This window comes from Bos indicus x Bos taurus, unplaced genomic scaffold (genome assembly GCF_003369695.1).
Source record: "Bos indicus x Bos taurus breed Angus x Brahman F1 hybrid unplaced genomic scaffold, Bos_hybrid_MaternalHap_v2.0 tig00002747_arrow_arrow_obj, whole genome shotgun sequence".
Classification (NCBI taxonomy): Eukaryota; Metazoa; Chordata; class Mammalia; order Artiodactyla; family Bovidae; genus Bos; species Bos indicus x Bos taurus.
In genome coordinates this window covers 196,511-214,907 of record NW_020867566.1, presented here as the reverse complement: position 1 = coordinate 214,907, position 18,397 = coordinate 196,511, and the positions used below count along the sequence as shown (strand labels likewise).

General features: G+C 46.1%; 1 protein-coding gene across 1 annotated transcript; it reads left to right on the top strand.

The window, feature by feature from the left end:
* Positions 1–6,677: 6,677 nt before the first annotated feature.
* On the top strand, positions 6,678–17,850 carry LOC113888881 (histone-lysine N-methyltransferase PRDM9-like). The gene is made up of 11 exons (XM_027535846.1): positions 6,678–6,753; positions 7,158–7,274; positions 7,582–7,689; positions 8,670–8,719; positions 10,504–10,660; positions 11,489–11,590; positions 11,807–12,078; positions 12,499–12,566; positions 13,667–13,860; positions 15,545–15,978; positions 16,729–17,850. Exons 1-11 carry the CDS (start codon positions 6,678–6,680, stop codon positions 17,848–17,850), a joined length of 2,700 nt encoding a protein of 899 aa, XP_027391647.1.
* Positions 17,851–18,397: the final 547 nt, after the last annotated feature.

Here is an 18,397-nt window from a genome sequence, read left to right as displayed (position 1 = left end):
CTTGGAATAGTTGTGTTTTGTATATTATAAAATTAAGTAGAGATATGGAAATGATAAAATAGATGCATTTTCATCTTATAGACATGAAATCTATAGTTAGATGACAAACACAGTAGACAGAATAAATGACTGATTAGACAGGGCAGCTGGAGAAAATTGTGCACTTGAAGAGGTAGCAATAGAAAGTGTCCAGAACGAAGCACAGACTACACTAATACATACAAAGTACGACACAGCATAATCTATTGATTTTTGTCCCCCTATGAGTCCAGCATTGGTTAAACATTTGAAAATCAATCAGTGTAATTCAACTTACTAAAGAACTAAAAATGAAACACAGTAGGGTCATTTCGATAGATGCTGAAAAACAATTTGATAAAATCAAACATCTATCCCTGGGTTGGGAAATCCCCTGGAGAAGAAATAGGCTACCCACTCCACTATTCTTGGGCTTCCCTGGTGTCTCAGCTGGTAAAGGATCTGCCTGGCAGGCAGGACACCTGGGTTCCATCCCTGGGTTGGGAAGATCCCCTGGAGGAAGGCATTCCAACCCACTACAGTATTCTTGCCTGGAGAATCCCTAAGGCCAGAGGAGCCTGTTTGGCTTACACTACATGGGGTTGCAAAGAGCTGGACACAACTGAGCGACTGAGCACATACTGTGAAAAAACTCTTAGCAAACTAAAATTAGAAAACTCCCTTATCCTGATGAAGGTAATAAACTGTATAACTACCATCACCCTTTATGTTAGAACACTGAGTGTTTTACTTCTAAGATCAGAATCAGCAAAAGTTGTCCCCTCTCATTATATTGAACTTCTGTCCATGAAGTCCTATAAGACAATGATAATGAAGTTATTCAGTTTGGAAAAGAAGAATTAAACTTTTTATTTGTCAGTGACATTTACGTAGAATACCCAATGAAATCTACAGCAACAACAGAATAAATAAAACTAAGAATTAATTTAAGCAATCTTGCAAGATATACAGATGATATATAAAATTTAATTAGTTGCTTTTTTATATGGTAGGATGGATAATTGAAAATTAAATTTAAAACATAACAGTAACATTGGAGTATGAGAAACTTAAGAAACTGACAAAATATATGAAAGGCACAATGCCAAATAATGGACAAAAAATTTGAACATGAAATTCACTAAACGATATACAGATGGCAATTAAGCATGCAGGCCACACCAAAAGGATGGTTCTAATGAGAGAACAGATAACAAGTGTGATAAGGATGTGAAAAAAGTTGAACTTTCATGTACTGCTTCTGGGAATACAAAATGGGACAGCCCTGGTGGAAAACACTTTGAAAGTTGCTTAAAAAGTTAAACATTGGGTTACCATATGACCCAGCAATCCCACTCCTACATTTACACCAACAAGAATGGGAAAAAAAAGGACGTGTACATGAATGTTCATAGCAATCTTATTTCTAATAGTCAAAAAGTCGAGATGAACAAGATGGCAGAGGGGTAGGTGGATGTGGAATACATCTTGTTCCACACACATCAGGAATACACCTTCAGACACAGAAGTGTTTGCAGAACACCAGCTGAGTGTGGACAGGAGTACCTGATCAGTGGAAAAGAATATATAAAACCACAAATCTCAGTAGGATGAAGGAACTAGGTGGGGAAACAAGAGTGTTAGTAGGACTGGACCTGCCCTCGGTGGGTGGGAGAACTGAAGTAGATGTCCGATCCCGACATGGGAGCAACTGTCTGGATCAGAGGAGAAACATTTAAGGCTGAGAGTGAAACAGCTGATCTGTGGCAGCTTAAATTGAATGAGAATAAGACAGTCCTCACCACAGCCAAACACACCACAGACACAGGGACACAGGTCCCCTAGAAGGCACAGCAGCTTGGAGCTGGTGTTTGGGGAAGGTGGAACAATCCCAGGGCGAGGGCTGCTTTTGACTGTGGAGAGACAGATTAATGGGATGTGAGGGAAGAGATCAGGGTGGGAAATGCCTGTGGAGGATTACCAGGCAGAATGGAAGCAAGGCGATACTGCTGAGTCGGTCTAGGGGGTGCAGCCATCATCATAGCCTCTTTCTCCCTACATGTCAGCATTGGCAGCTAAACAGTAGAGAGGCTGGCCATCAAGCACCTGACTCACAGGACTACAGAGTAGGACCCCAGCCAGGTGGCCCCTCTATGTGCCTGGTGCCCTAATAACAGAGAATGACTCCAGGCAAGGGAGCCCTCTAAATGCCTGAAAGAGCAGAACTATGGAGAAAGTCTGGCCAAAGAGTCCTCCTGAGCACCAGCTACAAGACGCTGGAAAAAAAGACTGTGATAAGGTCATAACTCCTGCGGCAGAGGCAGTCCGTGTCGCTGAACATTTGGCGCCTCCAGAGTACCCACAAGCCAAGAAGCTGCACCACCTTCATGCTCAACTCTCACTAGGGCAGAGCTGCCACAGGCAAAAAAGTCTTGCGTCTATGCGGGCAGGGTCGCTTCAGTAGTGCCTGACACTTTGCGACCCTGTAGACTGTGGCCTGCCTGGCTTCTCTGTCAGGGAAGGGGCTTCTACAGGCAAGAATACTGGTGCATATTGGCCAATACTGGTTGACATACCCTTCTAGAGCACTGTATTTCCTGCTGCCCTATCTGCCAACTCCCCTGAGTATCTTGTGCTACCAGAACCCCTGTGACCCAAGCAACTGCACCTCCACATCTGGCCTCACAGGGGCAAATCCAAGTCCTGCAGGGTAGCCTCAGGAGAAAAAACCCAGGGGATAATCCACATGCAGAGCTGCAACTAAAACCACAATTGAAACCCAGGGGCAGTGTTGCTAAGGAAGAAGACCCTGTAAAAGCTGCAGATTAAGTCTACACCATCAACTAGGCAGACTCTGTGTCTATGGAATATATAAAAGGACATTGAAAGCTCCCAAAAAAGAAAATGCACTAGTTCTGATAGCTGTGAACATTGGAGGCAAGAACACATAGGAATCGGACCAGATTAGAATCTGAGCTGCCCCCAAATCAAGTCCAGAGATCAGCACAGTTTTGGAGGGCATCCAAGAGAGATGAGGTGGACTGTGACACCCAGCAAGGGAAAAGACTCTGATAGAAGTGATGGAAGAAAAACAGGTTTTATTTTTATGGTTTGACTTCCTCTATAGATATATCAATAACCTGAGATATGCAGATGACACCACCCTTATGGCACAAAGTGAAGAGGAACTAAAAAGCCTCTTGATGAAAGTGAACGTGGAGAGTGAAAAAGTTGGCTTAAAGATCAACATGCAGAAAACGAAGATCATGGCATCTGGTCCCATCACTTCATGGGAAATAGATGGGGAAACAATGGAAACTAACAGATTTTATTTTCTTGGGCTCCAAAATCACTGCAGATGGTGATTGTAGCCATGAAATTCAAAGATGCTTGCTCCTTGGAAGAAAAGCTCTGACCAACCTAGATAGCATATTAAAAAGCAGAATCATTACTTTGTCAACAAAGGTCCGTCTAGTCAAAGCTATGGGTTTTCCCAGTAGTCATGTATGGATGTGAGAGTTGGACTATAAAGAAAGCCGAGTGCCGAAGAATTGATACCTTTGAACTGTGGTCTTGGAGAAGACTCTTGAGAGTCCCTTGGAGAGCAAGGAGATCCAACCAGTCCATTCTAAAGGAAATCAGTCCTGAAGATTCATTGGAAGAACTGATGCTGAAGCTGAAGCTCCAATACTTTGGCCACCTGATGCGAAGAACTGACTCATTGGAAAAGATCCTGATGCTGGGAAAGATTGAAGGTGGGAGGAGAAGGGATGACAGAGGATGAGATGGTTGGATGGCATCACCGACTCGATGGACATGAGTTGAGCAAACTCTAGCAGTTATTAATGGACAGGGAAGCCTGCCATACTGTGGTACATGGCATCACAAAGAGTCACACACAACTGAGCGACTGAACTGAACTGATAAGGGGAAAGAATATGAAGAAGAATAGATATCTATATCTGTACCAGACCAGCTGAAATGTAAAGGATGCTGATGGAGGCTGGTTCTGACCCTTAAGACTTCAATAAGCTGAAGCTTGAAGTCTGCCACAGCCCAAGACCCTTAATGAACATGTCTGTAAATTTACAGTGTTAGTCACTCACTCATGTCTGACTCTTTGCAACCTCATGGACCACCAGGCTCCTCTGTCTATGGGATTCTCCAGGCAAGAATACTGGAGTGCATTGCCATGCCTTCCTCTGGGCATCTTCCCCACCTAGGGATTGAACCCAGATCTTCTGCTGTGGGCAGATTGCTTACCATCTGAGCTACCATGGAAGCTTGAACATGCCTGTTCCCATAGATTAAAGCTTCCCCACCTTTGTGGTTTAGAGAGACACTGCTCTGGAAAGCTGCATGGTGTTCTCCATAGTTCTGCAAGTAATACACTTTTCCTTCCCATGAGCTTTGGCTGGGTTGTATCTTCTGGCTCAACACCCACCAAGATGTAAACTCACTTTTCTGGTAACATTTCTCCATCCAGAGTCCCAACCACCACTAGATACTAATTCTACAGTCAGTCGTCTGGCTTCCAATACATGGAAATCACCTTATTTTTCTGTGAGCAAATCTACCTAACGGCCAGAAACAGTGTCCCTATTTTATCTTGTGAAGCTAGTAGGTGTCAAGCAAACTCAGCTCTGTGGATCCACTGTCCTCCAGTTCGATGCCTCGTTGTACAGAAAACACTTGCAAGACTTTGAGGTTTTATTTATATCTCATTTCTGAACGCTTTTGATACCTACATTAAATACACAGATTACTCATCAGTGCCACTTCTACTTTGAGGTTAAAAATCCTCCAAGTTTTTTCTAACATACCTATTCCATGTGTTGCATTTAAATCTTTGACCATACGTTGTTTATCTTGTGTCTCATCAGAATTTAGTTAATTACACCGTTTCCCCCTGAATAATGTGGTACTCACCCCATAGGAGATCTTTTCAAAACTGGATTTGACAAGGTAGGGCACAGGTGGGCCTAGGAGAAAGTCCGGGAGCACGACTGCCATCTGGTGGAGCTGTGATTCTAGTTGAGGGCACTGGAAGGAAACATCCCGCCTGAGGACATCCCGCCCACTTGAGGATACAGGCCTAAGAGGCAATGCCTGAAAACAAGCAAAGAAAATGGCCAAAATGCGCCTGCGCACTGGCGGCTTCTTGACAGAAATGCCCCCTGAGCAGCCAATCCCTGAGCGGTTGGGTGGGGCCTCCTCCTCTCTCCACACCCTTCCAGCGCCTATTGGCAGGGCTGCCTCCATCACAACGCCGATTGGTCGCTTGTGCCTGACATGGTACAGACCGGCTGCTCGCCCTTCACTTCGCCTCAACGAGGGAGGACTCCATGCCATCGAGCTCTGAACGAGCCTAGGACTGGTGTTGGCAGCGCCGCAGAACAGCTGGGAGACTTACCGGAACATACCCTGCACAACCCTCACAAACCCTTACCCTGACGGCTTCAAATTCCAGGGTGAGAGGCCCCAAATCCCGTCAGCTTTGAAGAACCTGGGTCCTAACTTGAAGGGAGCTCACATCTCGTCAGCTTCAGGGACTACAAGTCCCTTCACCCCCAGAAACACCCAAATCCCCTGGTGCTGTGACCCTCAAATACCTAGAGTAATCCCAGTTCCCCTCAGGCTGCTGCCGCGTCACCTCAGTCGTGTCCGACTGTGTGTGACCCCAGAGACGGCAGCCCACCAGGCTCCCCCGTCCCTAGGACTCTCTAGGCAAGAACACTGTAGTGGGTTGCCATTTCCTTCTCCAATGCATGAAAGTGAAAAGTCAAAGTGAAGTCGCTCAGTTGTGTCTGACTCTTAGCGACCCCATGGACTGCAGCCCACCAGGCTCCTCTGTCCATGGGATTTTCCAGGCAAGAGTACTGGAGTGGGGTGCCATTGCCTTCTCCACCCCTCAGGCTGAGGCACCCTCAAAATAGCACCCACAGAGAGACCAAATTTCCTTAACCTCGCAGACCCTGAATACCTCAGCCTGGGAGCCCTTAAAACTCTTTGTCCTCAAGACTCCCACTGTCCTGCCTGTCAGAGACCTAAAGCCCCTTAATAAGAAACCTCCAATTTCCTCAGCCTCAAAGATCACAAGTTCTCTCACCCTGCACATTCTACATCAGCCAAAACATCCCCAGTCTCCTCTGTCTGAGGATCCCAGTTCCTTCAGCCCCCGTGTCGCAGATGTCCTCAAGCAGAGTGACTTGTCTCTTAAACGTAGAACCCATGTTATGCCCAGATTTTTCCGAGTTCCCAGGCAGAGATCCTCAAAACACTTCTTGGAGAAATATTCCCTCTCGTGCACTGGAACAGAGCCCTGATTTCAGCCTGACCCCAGTCCAGCAGTTATGGGCTCCTAGGTCTCCTCAGGACTCCCTCTGTCACCCACAGACACGTCCCTCCCAGTGCCTTTCCTCAGAGGGGCGGAATTGTAGGGGAACCATAGAAACCAAATCTAGTTCACATTAGGCTGGCCTGTCATAGCTGGTCAGGATCCGTCCCTCTCACCAACACCCTCACTCCGACTTTCCCCACACCTTCCTGCCCTGGACACTCCACCCAAGGAAGACAGACCAGGCTCTGGACAGTGGTCTGGGCTATCTCAGCATCTTCTTCTTCCACAGGCACCTTGGCATTGAGGCAGTCCCATGGCCATGAGCCCAAACAGGTCTCCAGAGAACAGCACTGAGGGAGATGCTGGGAGAACAGAGTGGAAGCCCATGGTGAGAGGCGGAGGTGGCAAAGCTGGGCTCTAAGCCAGCTCTATAGGAAGGACATGGCACTGGTCCCTGAAGGACCACAAACTGCTTGCCTGGGCAGCTGAGTGAACTTCTCTGTGAATGTACACAGGATGGAAATGCCTGGTCCTGTCTGAGATGGTGGGGAGGAGTGGGACAAAACAGGACACTAGCATCATCAACTGCTCTGTGTCCAGGGAGAGTTAGGAAAGTGCTCAGTGTTTGTTCAGTTAAGCAGGACACAGGCAGGAAGGAAAGTCTTCATCCCTGTCTCACAGAGACCATCCAGTAGCTTCAGGCTACTCTCTGCACAAAAGGTGGAGGAGAAGTCAGCTCTAAGGTCTGACATATATTAGTAAGTCACTGATGGAATCTACTATTTTCCTTAAGCCAAAGATGCTTTCAAAGACATTTCCATATACTTCACCAAGGAAGAATGGGCAGAGATGGGAGAATGGGAAAAAATCCAATATAGGAATGTGAAAAGGAACTACGAAGCGCTGATTGCTATAGGTAACACGAAGTGCTGGGTGCCTGTGAGCCTGGGAAACATGAAACAGGTCTTCACCCTTAGTGTTTACTTGGCCCTCTCTTAGGTGGCTTCTTCTGCTCACAGTCCCTTTTGTGTGGAGACTAACCTGGAGGGAATTTTTATTGTTTTGTACCAAAGTGGGGTTGACCCTGGCAGTGCAGAGCTCACATCTTGCCTTGTTCTACATTCTTCCAGCCCATCCTACTGATTTCCCTGACTTTGTGACACTTTCCATTGCTTCTGTGCTTTGTGCCTCCTTCTTAGAACATATATTTTGCTTCTTTCCAGGTTTCAGAGCCACTCAACCAGGTTTCATGCATCACGGCAGGCAGGTCCTCAAATCCCAGGTAGATGACACTGAGGATTCTGATGAAGAATGGACACCAAGGCAACAAGGTGAGGGGCCAGAAGGATTTAGAGGTGTCTTCAAGAAACCAGCCGGGGCTTAGGTCTCAACTGCGTCTCAGCCATTAGCAAAGAAAACATAATTTTCAGCATTCTAAAGTGGTTGTGGCTGAGTATTGACATGAGCCTGAATGAAGGTGAAGGTATAGGTTTTCCAGTGTTTTACGTTTAAAATTTATCATTCTTTGTAAAAAGAATTATTTTTGCTAAACATCCTTAATGAAAGGCAATTAAACATACCCTAGACTATAAATTCACTTAGCTCTTGACTATAGGTTAAAAAAATAAAACACAAATAGGATTGTTTTCTTATTTTCCTTTTTGGAATGGTTGTTGTTCATGCATGGGAAGATATTTGAATGTTGATTTTGTACCATGCAACTTTCTGTGCAGGTTTTGTGTGTGTGTGTAATTTAAAAAATTTTTCTGCACATAAAATCATGTCCTCCATGAACAGACATAATTTTACTTCTTTCTTTCCAACTGGAAGCCTTTTGTTTCCTTTTCTAACCTAATGCCCTGGCTAGGACTTCTAATATTATATTTTATAGAAGTATTGAGAATGGGCATCCTTGCCTTTTTCTCTTGATCTTAGAAGTTTTCAGCTTTTCATTGATGACTATGATGTTTGAGATAGACTTTTCATATATGACCTTTACTTTATTGCAGTCATTTCCTTCTATTTTTACTTTGTTAAGTATTTTTGTCATGAAAGTCTAGTAAATTTATTAGATACTTTACAGGCATCAGATGAAGCACAGATGAAGTTTCATATTTTTTAAATTTTAATAAAATTATGTTATGCTCCCAGTGGAAGCATAGGAGTTGATGATACAGAAATCACTTTCCATTCCTCCTTTGGTAATCCTTGTCCTTGTCACTCTCTGGCTCAGAATTTTGTGTCCTTAATTAGAATGCCCAGAGTTTAGAAACATTTACCAACCAAAACTCTGATTCTCATCATTTTTTAGGTAAACCTTCTGGGATGGCCTTCAGAGGGGAGCCCAGTAAACACCCGAAGGTGAGTGTCTCCCAAATCCTGTTGACAAAAGAATCCTCCTCACAGATCCAGTCACAGGTGAGAATAGGAGGAAACACAGAGATCCTGGAGACTGCTGCCTTCCTGTCCTGAATCTTTAGCACAATGTCTGATATCATTACCATCTTTATAGTTAGTAAGAACAGCAAATATAGTAGGCTGTTCTATTGTTACATTATTTTCACAATATTTCAGACTTTAAGCATTTTATGTGAATAAACTTACTTAAACCTTAAAACAATCCTACAGTACCTATAAGTAAGTATATAGCTATCACCATTATAGATCAAGAAACTGAGGTAAAAAAGTTTGATTATATTCGTGGGAACACAGTATCACTGGTGGTACAATCTAATGCAAAGCACCTTCTCTAAACCCCTTACAAAGCGGTTAGAACTTCCATAGTTCTATAAAGTTTCTTCTTACATCTTTATATCATTCATCTGAGAGATGTTTTCAACCTCAGTTCTTTTGTGCTGTGCTAGTGAGGGATATCTGACTAAGGGAAGCTTAAGGACATGTTGGGCAGTTTGTAGAGTGGATGGTCCAAGATGAAGAAGCTGAAGGACATATTGGACAGTTTGTAGAGTGGACAGTCCAGGATGAAGAAGGTGACATGATCCCTACCTCAGAGACTCCTACTCCAATAAGATTAAGTAACTTGCAGCTCTGACAAGCTTCAGGTTTATGACTCAAAAACAACAAATAAGAAAATAACTGAAGGACTTCACATAGGTTACCAGCTTTTGAGTAGAAACTCATCATCTGGACATGATTTCAAATGCTCATTCTTGTAGGAGGAAGTAACAAGTCCTTCCTCTGAGCTCTGATTAGACAACTCTCCTGTTTGGAATCGTTTGTTTAGCCTGCCCCTGTTTTGTGAGCTTTGAGAGCGTAGCCCATACCGTTAATTCTCAGATGTCCAGGCCCAGCTCAAAGCCCCTAAGGGCCCTCTGAATGTTTTGTGAATGAGTGACTCCACATTTAAACATTCATCTAGGAATAAGAAGGTCAAGGAATACTGAGGATAGTATTTGTGAGCTAGACTTCAAATATAGAAGCAGTCAAGGGGATATATTGATGGCAGGGATGTATGCTCACATTCATTCTGTATTAAAGAGCTCACACAACGATTTGTTGAATGTTATTAAACTTCATGTCCACTATCACAATAAGAATCAGCATGTATACCAATTTATAGATCAGGAAACTGAGGAGAACCCACTAGTCGTACAGCCTTCTTCAAGGAGAATTGATGAGGCCAGCTACTTTAATTCCAAACATTGTCTCTAGGACATGGCAACCTGCAACTTCCAGCTCATTTTCTTTATTGTCTGAATGTGTTTCTGTAGATCATCTTTTCTCTTCTCCATCTCACTACTTTGTCACCTTATTTTCCAGATGTGTTTTGTCCCCTCTGTAATTTTCCATACTTCCTCGTCCATCAAAGGTCCCCTAATTAGTAGAAAACCTCACGGATTTCTCTATGAGCCCTTACCCTCTTCTTTCCCTGACCTCAAGCTATTCTCCCTGCGTTGCTCTCACTTTTATGCAGAAAGTTGAAGGGAAAGAATCTTAAGATATGAATTCTAGTTTTGATTCACTACCCACTTAGGTCCTTTTTTACACTCCAGTGTTCAGAGCCCCCCTCCACCAGGTATTTCCAAGAATTGTCAAAGTATTAACTAAAGTCATGCATGTAAAAATACTTCATATAGTCCTAAAAGAACTAAAGAAATACATGTTGTCTTTTACTCACATGGAAGAGATTGTCCAGAGGACCACTAAATAAGGTATCCAGTTTGAAGAAATTGCCGGGAGCAGCAAAATTGCTGAAGAAAAGTGGCTCCAAACAGGCTCAGAAACCAGTGCCCCCTCCCAGAGAAGCGAGGACCCCTGGAAAGCACCCCAGACACAAAGTCGGTAAGATAAAGTTTGGGGAGTTCCTCTAATTAGTTCCTCTAATCCCTGTAGAAAAGCTAATAAGTATGGCCTAGGTGTGGGGTGTGGACTTTGGGTAGGCGTGGGTTTAAGCTGGACTGATCTGAGGCATAAAGTTAGCACTGGGGCCTTGGGGAAATCTTATACATTTTCTGAGGTCCTGATTGCTCATCTGTAAAGTGAAGATACAGACACATAACTCATACGGTGTTTGGAAGCATTGCATGAAATGCAAAAGTGCTGACACCTACAAGTAATTCAATAAATCCAGCTGTGATGATAGAGACCTCACTTTGTTAGTATTTATACACAGACCTCTGCTCAATGCTTTAGGTGTCATGCCCTTAACATATATTTTCTGAGTAGATGTGTCAGTGAACTATTTCCTAAGTAAGAAGGTTGGGAAGTTAAACCCACTAACGGGAAGTGCAGGAAGCTAACACTGAACTGGGCATCTGTGGTCAGTGTGGAGCCTCAGTGTCCTGAACCAGTAGTTAAAGGGAGAAGAAACAAAGTATAGAGAAGGGACTTTCCGGTGGTTAAGTGGTTATGACTCCACACTTCCCCTGCAGGAGGTGTGGGTTCCATTCCTGGTCAGGGAACTAAGATCCCACAAACCATGCAGCATGGCCAATAGATAATGTATCATTAAAACATAAAAATACACAAGTAAAAGTTTGAAAAATAAATGTGAAAAAGTTTTAACAAACTGTATAGATGGACAAGTAGGAGATCTCACCCTTTCTGATAAAACAGGGACTAATTCTCCAGACCCCACCAGCCTTGCTTAGCTTCTGTTCTCCATGTTAGAACTCAGAAGAAAGGAGACCGAAGTGAAGAGGTACAGTGTACGAGAAAGAAAGGGCCATGTGTACCAAGAGGTCAGCGAGCCCCAGGATGACGACTACCTGTGTGAGTGACCCTGCTGGCCCACTCATGGAGAAGGGGTTATGAGACCTTGGTACAATAACCTCACCTCACCATTTGGTCCCCCAATCATCCCCTTCCTCTATGACTTGGGGTACAAGATCAAGGCCAAAGGCCGCGAGTGCCCCAGCTCTTTCTGAAGGTCTTTGCGACCAGCAACATCCCTATACCTCCCCTCATCCCTGTTGCTCTCACCTCCAGATTGTGAGGAGTGTCAGAACTTCTTCATCGACAGCTGTGCTGCCCACGGGCCCCCAACCTTTGTAAAGGACTCTGCAGTGGAAAAGGGGCATGCCAACCGCTCAGCCCTCACTCTGCCCCCTGGGTTAAGTATCAGGCCATCGGGCATCCCTGAGGCTGGGCTTGGAGTGTGGAATGAGGCATCCGATCTGCCACTGGGCCTGCATTTTGGCCCCTACGAGGGTCAGATCATATACAATGAAGAGGACTCCAACAGTGGATACTGCTGGCTGGTGAGAAATAGCCCTCTTTCCCTGTCCTCTGGCTCTAATCGTTTGTGTGTTGTGGGGGTGTACTTCATGTCTACATGCAAGGACACGGATGGTGATGACATGTCGGCAATGACACGGTCAGCCCTGTGTACTGTGTGCACTGGGCATGAACACAGGACTTCTATCCAAAGGTCAGAGGAAGGTGGGAGACAGTGGTACAGGCATACAGAAGTGACCCTTCACTTGTGGAGCCCTTGCCTTCAATGTGCCAGTAGACTCAGACTTGAAATGATGAGCTTACTGTGTGGTCCGACTGGCAGTTGAATCCATGCAGGCTGAAGAGCACCAATGCCAGCAGGGGGAAAGTTCTCCTATTACTTACTACCAAAAAAAATAAAATAAAAGAGAGAAGAAAGCCTGTATCTCTTTTCTGACACTCAGGTCACCAAAGGGAGAAACAGCTACGAGTATGTGGATGGAAAAGACACGTCTTTGGCCAACTGGATGAGGTGGGTGCAGTGAGCCTGCAGTTTGTAGATGTCGCTCCTCCCTCAAGCCCACACCCCTTTCCTTCTCAGCCCATCTCCCTCGGTAGCTTTCACATCTTCTTTCCTCTTTTCCCTCCATATCATGCTCTTTCATTTCAAAAGACATTAGAAAGAAAGAAAGAAAAATATAGCATGTGCCCTCAAAATATAAGTCTATATGCTCAACAAAACTGAGGTACTTGAAAACAACTTGAGGAGTCTAGATTCACCAGGGACACTTTACCTCACTTAACTGAAATGTCCCAGTTTAGACAGTGAACTTCATTACTGAAGCAGATCACACAACCCATGTCCTTTTGGAGAACATACTGAAGACAGACATTAACCAATTGATTTTAGGAATAGTAACCTTACTTTTTCTATTTTTGAATAATTGCACAGCACCAGGATAACCTAACATGGGAGACCTTGAGTCCGTGTGGGCAACAACCTCCCCAGGCTCGGTTCCAGTGAGAAGTGGGCCCTGAGGCCTGAGAAGGAATGGGGAGCAGGATGGCCGTGAGCATGGCCACTCTCTGAGGGCCTCTACTTTCATCAGGGCAGGCAGAAAGTGAATAAACTATTACTGTTCTCTGTCTCAAGCTATGTCAGAGCACTCTCCATGTTTCCATGGGAGAGGGTGGGCAAGTGAATAGGACCCTGGATACATGTCGGGAGATTGGAGAAAAGCCTCTGGAGAGAAGGCAGGCTGGGGTGAGTGCTGAGGGGTGCATGCTAGCCTAGGAGTACCAAGTCCTGCGGAATGAAAGAGAACTTAATTTAGAGTTTAGAGGAGCTGGAGGTCACCAGTCTTACGGACAGTCCAGGTGGAGACAAGTCTGGAACTGGGCTCTGGACAATGGCTAATTAGGTAAGGAGAGAAAAGCATTCCAGCCAGGAAGAGGACCGGAAACAGGATCTGGAAATAGGAATTCACACAGCCAAGTCTAATGTGTGAACAGAAGGTCCCCATGGGGGGCAGTGGGAACCATGGCGGCCTCAGAGCCTGAAGGCTCTGGTGTCCAGTAGTGGAAGGGTCTCCTCACCTGTGGTTTCTTTCCCTTTCCCGGCCTTGACCCCAGGTATGTGAACTGTGCCCGGGATGATGAGGAGCAGAACCTGGTGGCCTTGCAGTATCACGGGCAGATCTTCTACCGAACCTGCCGGGTGGTCAGGCCGGGCTGTGAGCTGCTGGTCTGGTATGGGGACGAGTATGGCGAGGAACTCGGCATCAAGCAGGACAAAAGGGGGAAGAGCAAGCTCTCGGCCCAGAGAGGTGAGCACCAGCCCTCTTCCAGCACTCCACCCCATCCTGGGGAGCTTCCCTGGTCCTATTCTGAAGCACAGTCCAATCCAGTCTAAAGTCAGTCAAGTTGCAATTAAAATGCCTCAGAATTTGATTCATTTCATAAGACTGTTAGGAAAAATATTTATATTAAAAATATTAGTTCTAATTTTCAATATTTCATGCAAAAAATATGTAACATCACCTTCTTCTGAAAGGCTTAGAAGCAAAAAGCAAGTTTTTTAGCACCTACCAGCTCTCTCACCTTTACCAGTTTCTTCCTCATTTCCTCCACATTTCTAAGTGACATGCATACAGTGATTTGCATTCAGTTACTGTTTCAGTTTGTTGTCATGTGAATTCATACTTTGTGCCAGACAGGGCTACACACACTGAAGCAGACAGAACCACTGCCTTGGGGCAGCGTGGGCTTCATACCAGACAGGGGCTGGTGCTCTGAGGAAAACCAGTGCAGTAAAGTGCCTCGGATCAGCATGCACAGAGTGGGGTGTGGCAGAGGATGGTGGGGCAGGGTCTCTGCAGAGATAACACCTGTGGATTCCAGGATTCCAGGCAGGGGAGCAGCCAGTGCTGCAGCCTCAGGGCCGGGAAGAGAGGCCATGTCAGTGGTCGCAGGAGGAAGCACAGAGGGAGAGGAAGGAGGCTGGATGGAACACAGAAGCCTCAGCGCCCATGTCCATGTGCAGGCCTTAGGGGTCTTCCTGGGTGACACAGAACAACCATGTGGCTATCAGCTCCAAGCGGCATGTTCTCTGTGCTAAGATGATGCTTTGGTTCATTTTTGGGAAGAGACAGCAGTGGGGAGTCCCCTCAGAGGTCAGTTCATTGCCAGACATGAGGGGAGAGTGGCCTGGGTAAAGATGCTTGGGAGTGAGGGTGTGAAGAGTCTGGCTGGAGATGTATTTTTAAGCAGGACTTCCTAGTGCATGTTAAATGGACTAAGACTGTGTGAAATAAGAGGTATGAGTATTGATGAGGCTTGAGAAAGGACATGTCTTTATTGTATGATGTATAGAAAACAGAGAGGAGCAATTTATGAACCAACCGGGGCAGCAGGAGCCAGAGACCTGTAGTCAGTAGGACCTGGGCCTCTTGGTCTCGTCCAGTCTCAAACCCACTTCCTGCAGAGTGGTTTCTTTGAAAGGCTGCTCTTTGAACAAGAAGCCTCAAATTCAGCTTTACTCACACCTGCTCTAACCACCCCCTGTGCTGCCTCCCATATGCAGAGAGCTCCAGGCCAGGTGCCCCTAACTTAATAGACCCTTTCCCCTCACAGGGAGCCATTCAGGAAGATTCCACCTAAGTTATCAAGAGTCTTATCTCTCAGTAGGGTAAAATACCTGTGGCCACTGTGACACGACTTTTCAGATACTTACACTCAGGGAAAGGTCCCTGCAGATCCACCTCTATCAGGAGAGACGCTGCCTCTGATGCTACTGAAAGGTCCCTAGGCTGGGTGGTATGTAGCAAAGGCCCTTGATGCAAGCTTCCTGGATTTCTGTAGATGTAGAGAATAAGAATGGAATGGATAAGTGGACTGTAAAGACCCACTTGATGGGAGACAAATCGTGCACCGTCAACACTAAGATGGTTACTGGGGCAGGCTTTACCATGGCACACCAGCTACCTGACTAAAAGCTTCTTCTTTCAGCAGAACCAAAGCCCAAGATCTACCCATGTGCCTCCTGCTGTCTATCCTTCTCCAGTCAGAAATTCCTCAGCCAACATGTCCAACGCAATCACCCTTCTCAGATCCTCCTGAGGCCATCTATAGGAGACCACCTCCAACCAGAGGATCCCTGTCCAGGCAGTCAAAATCAGCAGCAGCGATATTCTGATCCACACAGCCTGAGTGACAAACCAGAGGGTCGAGAGCCCAAGGAAAGGCCCCATCCTTTGCTGAAAGGCCCCAAACTTTGCATAAGGCCGAAGAGGATTTCAACGGCCTCTTCCTACCCACCCAAAGGACAAATGGGGGGTTCTGAGGTGCATGAGAGAATGACCGAAGAGCCCAGCACAAGCCAGAAACTGAATCCAGAGGACACAGGCAAATTATTCATGGAGGCAGGGGTCTCAGGGATTGTAAGAGTCAATTACGGAGATCATGAGCAAGGCTCCAAGGATAGGTCAAGTCTAATCACACATGAGAAGATACACACGGGGGAGAAGCCCTATGTTTGTAAGGAGTGTGGGAAAAGCTTCAATGGGAGGTCAGATCTCACCAAACATAAGAGGACACACACAGGGGAGAAGCCCTATGCTTGTGGGGAGTGTGGGCGAAGCTTCAGTTTTAAGAAAAATCTCATCACACACAAGAGGACACACACAGGGGAGAAGCCCTATGCTTGTGGGGAGTGTGGGCGAAGCTTCAGTTTTAAGAAAAATCTCATCACACACAAGAGGACACACACACGGGAGAAGCCCTATGTTTGCAGGGAGTGTGGGCGAAGCTTCAATGAGAAGTCACGTCTCACCATACATAAGAGGACACACACAGGGGAGAAGCCCTATGTTTGTGGTGATTGTGGGCAAAGCTTCAGTTTGAAGTCAGTTCTCATCACACACCAGAGGACACACACAGGGGAGAAGCCCTATGTTTGCGGGGAGTGTGGGCGAAGCTTCAATGAGAAGTCACGTCTCACCATACATAAGAGGACACACACAGGGGAGAAGCCCTATGTTTGTGGTGATTGTGGGCAAAGCTTCAGTTTGAAGTCAGTTCTCATCACACACCAGAGGACACACACAGGGGAGAAGCCCTATGTTTGTGGGGAGTGTGGGCGAAGCTTCAATGAGAAGTCACGTCTCACCATACATAAGAGGACACACACAGGGGAGAAGCCCTATGTTTGTGGTGATTGTGGGCAAAGCTTCAGTTTGAAGTCAGTTCTCATCACACACCAGAGGACACACACAGGGGAGAAGCCCTATGTTTGTGGGGAGTGTGGGCGAAGCTTCAATGAGAAGTCACGTCTCACCATACATAAGAGGACACACACAGGGGAGAAGCCCTATGTTTGTGGTGATTGTGGGCAAAGCTTCAGTTTGAAGTCAGTTCTCATCACACACCAGAGGACACACACAGGGGAGAAGCCCTATGTTTGTGGGGAGTGTGGGCAAAGCTTCAGTTTTAAGTCAGTTCTCATCACACACCAGAGGACACACACAGGGGAGAAGCCCTATGTTTGTGGGGAGTGTGGGCGAAGCTTCAGTGGGAAGTCAAATCTCACCAAACATAAGAGGACACACACAGGGGAGAAGCCTTATGTTTGTGGGGAGTGTGGGCGAAGCTTCAGTGAGAAGTCAAATCTCACCAAACATAAGAGGACACACACAGGGGAGAAGCCCTATGTTTGTGGTGATTGTGGGCAAAGCTTCAGTTTTAAGGCAGTTCTCATCACACACCAGAGGACACACACAGGGGAGAAGCCCTATGTTTGCGGGGAGTGTGGGCGAAGCTTCAGTGAGAAGTCAAATCTCACCAAACATAAGAGGACACACACAGGGGAGAAGCCCTATGCTTGTGGGGAGTGTGGGCGAAGCTTCAGTTTTAAGAAAAATCTCATCACACACCAGAGGACACACACAGGGGAGAAGCCCTATGTTTGCAGGGAGTGTGGGCGAAGCTTCAGTGAGAAGTCACGTCTCACCATACATAAGAGGACACACACAGGGGAGAAGCCCTATGTTTGTGGTGATTGTGGGCAAAGCTTCAGTTTGAAGTCAGTTCTCATCACACACCAGAGGACACACACAGGGGAGAAGCCCTATGTTTGCAGGGAGTGTGGGCGAAGCTTCAGTGTGATGTCCAATCTCATCAGACACCAAAGGACACACACAGGGGAGAAGCCCTATGTTTGCAGGGAGTGTGGGCGAAGCTTCAGGGTGAAGTCCAATCTCGTCAGACACCAAAGGACACACACAGGGGAGAAGCCCTATGTTTGCATGGAGTGTGAGTGAGTCATGACCAATAAACCACATCCTAGCCACAGGAGGATTACTGCAGCTACCCCATGCCTCAGCTCTAAGGGGGCCTCAGAGCAGGTTTATGATCCGTTACTGTCGCCAAGAGTATGAGGAGAGACTTCCCAGATGGTCCAGTGGCTACTACTCCAATGCGTAGAGCCATGTTGAATACCTGATTTGGGAACTACCTCCCACATGCAGCAACTAAGACACAGTGCAGCCATGTAAATAAACACATAAGCAAATATTTTACAGAAGCAGTGTGATGAACACAGAATTAATTGATTAAACAGACCTTCCACTTTCATGACAGGAGAGGAGGTAGATAAACAGCAGATGGTTTCTTAAGTGTTCTGTAGATATTCATGCCAATTGCCTTCACGGTTTTCTGTACTTCTTCTAATAAATTTTGTCTCCAAACAAATCTGAAGCCCAGACTACGTACTCACTCCCCCCTTATTACCAACAGCAGTGGGGTCCAGTGACAGTGAACCCCTGGGAAGGCATTATTCTGGAGCCAACTCAGGTCACTGGACAGTCA